This window comes from Sabethes cyaneus, chromosome 3 (genome assembly GCF_943734655.1).
Source record: "Sabethes cyaneus chromosome 3, idSabCyanKW18_F2, whole genome shotgun sequence".
NCBI lineage: Eukaryota > Metazoa > Arthropoda > Insecta > Diptera > Culicidae > Sabethes > Sabethes cyaneus.
The window spans coordinates 205,517,052-205,521,093 of NC_071355.1; the positions used below are offsets into that span (position 1 = coordinate 205,517,052).

Consider the following 4,042-nt stretch of genomic DNA (forward strand, 5'->3'; position numbering starts at 1 on the left):
AGTGCATATGGTATATAAAACTTCTTATAGTAATATCTTGCGAATTTTTTTTTTTTTGAATCTGTTGTTTATGAGAATGTGTTCCATATTCAGAAATCTGTTTAATTTTTTTAGTTTGATTCTGTTTTTTTAAATAGCTTTGTAAAAGGTAAGTATATTCAATTTAAAGTCAGGTTTGAAACGCCTTTAGACACATACAATTGCAAAAGATGATATCTAAACTTAGGATTATGCCTTTTTTGATGATACGGTTCAGTTAAAGTTGAAAAGATTGATCGGCTTTTCTGGTCGGTTGGCCTAACCGGGAATGAGTGGCCAAAAACAATAAAATTAGGAACAGAAAAACTAATTTTAATTTGCTTCAACAACCCAGTTAAATGGTGGAAAAGTCTTTATAATCCTTGCGTATCCAAATTATAAGCCGTCAAATTCGGAACGCTCCCTTATTAGAGTTTTATTTTATAATTTAAGAGTATCAATGATATAAACGAATAATGAAAGTATCACTGCCACACAATTCCTTCGATCCAATCCAGATAGCTCGCCACCCGGGTGTAGATGGACGGCGATCTACCAACTCCGCATGCCGACCCCGTAGAAGTGATCCCAATCACATGGTACGTGCATCCCTTCGGTTCCGTAATCACCTGTATCGGTCCTCCGGAGTCACCCTGACAGGTATCCTTGCCACCGCGTTTACTTCCAACGCACAGCTGTTCATCGATTATACCTCGATGGAAGCCTTTGGCGCCGGCATATTGGTCCGCACATTCCTGCGTGTCGAGAAAGTCCAGCATCACCTTGCGAAGTACCTCCGCTTTTTGTTCACCTGTAATAGTTTTGAAGCCATTAGTCGTCCGCTTGCCACCTGGTCAGGTTCACCGACCGATCCCAGTTAGTCCAAAACCGGTTGCAATCACGGAGGAAACATTGACGGCATGACCAGTCCAAAGACAGGCCGGCCGTATAACCTTGGTAAACCGAACCGGTTCCCGTAGTTTAACCAAAGCAATATCATGGTAAACACTGCGAAAGATATACTCCGGGTGCCGATGAATCGAAGACACCTCAATATCAAGCTGGTTGTCGTATTCATTTTTAAGATTGTACTCCGCTAAGCGGACAACGACTGGGTCGCCAGATTTGAAACAGTGTGCCGCCGTCAGTACGTACTGTTCAGAGATCAACGATCCTCCACAACGGAAGTCATACTGTTCCGGATCATCGACATGAGGCCAACCAAGCAAGGCTTGATGGGGAAACTCAGCTGGTTTCGCCAATTCACCGCCCACTATCAGATCGACAGTTTTGCTGCACTTGAAACTTTGGTAAGTGATGGGCTTCGGATTAAGTGTAAGTGGAATTATCGATGCAAGCGAAATGGTTTGCTTGCGATACTCGGAACATTCTGAATAAAGAAAAAATAAAAATTAATACGTACGCTAATTTAACCAACAATTTCAACATTGTGTCCAACTGCACTCACTTGTTTCCGATAGCCGCTGACCTGCGCGTGCGGTGAAGAGAAGGAATTAATTGACCTCTTGCGTATAAATTGGCAGGGGAATTACCTTGAACCAGCCGGCACAGCAGTAGCAAGAGCACAACACAGCGTACAACGGTGCCCATCCCGGACGAACAGGTTCCACGGAAGCGCAGTCGCTTTATCCACGAAGCAAGCTTGGTAATGACTGAGGAGCATTGCGAACCGGTTAGTTGTTTTTATGACGCCTATTCGAAGTGCTAGGTAGCGGTTCAGCGGGGTCCAAAAAATAAATTCACGCATCACATAAGCTCGATGTCATCGACGTACGGTTTTCGTGCGGTCAAGGTCTTTGGTCCGGGTTCAGTGCTGGGTTATGGGTTTATCGGTGACTAATCAGTTTTCGAATGTAATGCCGAAACATTCGGGCAAAGGTTTCAAACTTACTAAATACTTTTCTCTAATTCAATATGTGACTCATCGATATTAGATTTGTTAATGAAACTTAGCTTTCAAAAAGTTTGTTATAGTTTTATATATTTTAATTATTAGATTTGTGGAGAGCTAAATTAATAACTGGCAAATGAGAGAATTGAAGAAATACACAAAACTCCGTTTGTGGCTCAACTATTCATTTATATGTTTCTGCCGATCCAGTGCCAATAAACATAGTAAATTTATTTAGAACTGTTTCAAACTGCTGACATTTTCCTGGGCGGTCTTCTCAGGTTTACTTCCACACAATTCCCTCAATCCAGTCTATATAACTGGCAACCTTGGTATAGATAGATGGCGATTGTCCCTCACCGCAAGCGGCACCTGCAGAAGTAACGCCAAGCACGTAGTATATGCAACCTTTCGGTTCTGTTTTGATTTGCAGCGGACCACCGGAGTCTCCCTGGCAGGTGTCTCTGCCACCACGCTTACTACCGATGCACAACTGGCTGTCCTTAACACCATCCTGGAAGTTTCTCAACCCGATAAACTGCGCCTCGCAATCTTCTCTGTCGAGGAAATCCAGCTGAACCTTTCGTAGCACATCGGAAATTTTGGCACCTGCGAGGAAACTTTGTTTATTATACGTTTTCCCCTCAAATGTAACAAAAACTGTAAGACTTACCTTCAAAGACGGTATGCCCAAAGCCAGTGGCAATCGCTGCGGTAACGTTGAATTCCATACCGTCCCACAAACATGCTGGCCGAATGTACATTGAGAATAAAACCGTCCCGTTAAGTTTAATTAGAGCGATGTCGTGGTACGAGGTGGCAAAACGATACTGCGGGTGTCTCCTAACAAATTCTATCCCGAAGTCTACATGATTGTCGAACTCTTCCCGCAGGTCATGCTCGCCCAAACGAACGATATCCGGCCTGCCATATCTCATACAGTGAGCAGCCGTCAGTACGAACCGTTCACTAATCAGTGATCCGCCGCACCGGAAATCCCACTGATCCGGAAAATCGTTTTCCTGCCACCCAAGCAAAGCTTGGTGTGGAAATTCGCCTTCCTTGGCTTCTTCACCGCCAACAATTAGGCTAACGGATTTAGAGCAGTTGAACGATTCGTATATTATCGGTCTTGCATTCAGTAGTAGCGGGATGCCGGCTGAGCTGACTTTCGTTTGGTTCCGATACTTGGAGCAATCTGGGACAAGATTCAAAAATAATTTATGACTATTCTCACGAAGTAAACAGCATTATTGACACTTACTAATTTGCGAAACACGCTGACCTGTCCGGATTTCGAACCAAATCAGAACCAAAAATTGAAGAATGTAAAAAGAAACACGATTAGACTTCTGCTTGTTATCGTTAAGCGGTGTGAACCTTACCTTGAACTATGAACGCCGAGAACAGCAACAGTATGTAAAAATAAAGACTAGCTAGACTCATTTCTGTTTCGTTCGCACGCCAAACGGCGTAGAGGTGCAGACTGGAAGCAACGATAGTGAACTAAGCCGGCTGGAAACAATGGCAGTCTACTATATACATACCTAGCCTTAATTTTGTGAATTCCGCTTAACGCTCATTCTCCGCTCCGCGCAATCAAAACGTTTCTACTATGTCATCTCGCGGAAAAATGTCGTACGTTATATGCATTTTACTGTATCATCTCAGAATGTAATGCAATTTTGTAATTAAGTTTGTGTACTATATTTATCATTTTATTTCTTTTAATAGATTTTGCTTAACATTTTACGGAGGTAAAATCTTTTTATTTTCTCTTTCGTCCACTTGTAACTAAGCTTGTAGCTCTAGCGAATCCAACCAAAGATGCATAACATTCAGCCAGTCAGTCAGGAAATGACGGTAAAGGTTCGCGTTCGTTTCCAATAGAGTGATCAGATCCCTCAAAACCATCCGTCCTATAGACGGCTTTGATTTAAACCAGTGCGCTGGCAGGACACCGTTCGTTACTACAGGCGGCGGTGTGCAGGTATTTTACATCGTTAAATATCGCATTTCAAATTAATCTAAACCAAATCTTTTTAAGTGTCAATAGTCAATCTAAAGCTGACAGGTGGAACAAACTTCTTACTTACTTACTTAGTTAGCCTC

General features: G+C 42.7%; 2 protein-coding genes across 2 annotated transcripts; both read right to left on the bottom strand.

Annotated features, from left to right (window-relative positions):
• Positions 1-503: 503 nt before the first annotated feature.
• LOC128740615 (serine protease snake-like) lies at positions 504-1,629 on the bottom strand. The gene is made up of 4 exons (XM_053836176.1): positions 1,572-1,629; positions 1,487-1,507; positions 887-1,408; positions 504-829 (listed from the first exon to the last, which is right to left on the bottom strand). Exons 1-4 carry the CDS (start codon positions 1,627-1,629, stop codon positions 504-506), a joined length of 927 nt encoding a protein of 308 aa, XP_053692151.1.
• Positions 1,630-2,065: 436 nt separating this feature from the next.
• Positions 2,066-3,402, bottom strand: LOC128742707 (serine protease snake-like). Its single transcript, XM_053839148.1, has 4 exons — positions 3,316-3,402; positions 3,195-3,215; positions 2,604-3,128; positions 2,066-2,539 (listed from the first exon to the last, which is right to left on the bottom strand). Exons 1-4 carry the CDS (start codon positions 3,374-3,376, stop codon positions 2,214-2,216), a joined length of 933 nt encoding a protein of 310 aa, XP_053695123.1. The 5' UTR covers positions 3,377-3,402; the 3' UTR covers positions 2,066-2,213.
• Positions 3,403-4,042: the final 640 nt, after the last annotated feature.

Bases quoted from the DNA above. Each gene is read 5' to 3' on its own strand.
- LOC128740615 (XM_053836176.1), bottom strand. From the start codon at position 1,629: ATGGGCACCGTTGTACGCTGTGTTGTGCTCTTGCTACTGCTGTGCCGG. The intron at 1,508-1,571 runs GTAATTCCCCTG...CCGCACGCGCAG, and splicing joins GCTGTGCCGGCTGGTTCAAG to GTCAGCGGCTATCGGAAACA. The intron at 1,409-1,486 runs GTGAGTGCAGTT...TTCTTTATTCAG, and splicing joins TCAGCGGCTATCGGAAACAA to AATGTTCCGAGTATCGCAAG.
- LOC128742707 (XM_053839148.1), bottom strand. From the start codon at position 3,376: ATGAGTCTAGCTAGTCTTTATTTTTACATACTGTTGCTGTTCTCGGCG. The intron at 3,129-3,194 runs GTAAGTGTCAAT...ATCTTGTCCCAG, and splicing joins TCAGCGTGTTTCGCAAATTA to ATTGCTCCAAGTATCGGAAC. The intron at 2,540-2,603 runs GTAAGTCTTACA...GTTTCCTCGCAG, and splicing joins TGGGCATACCGTCTTTGAAG to GTGCCAAAATTTCCGATGTG.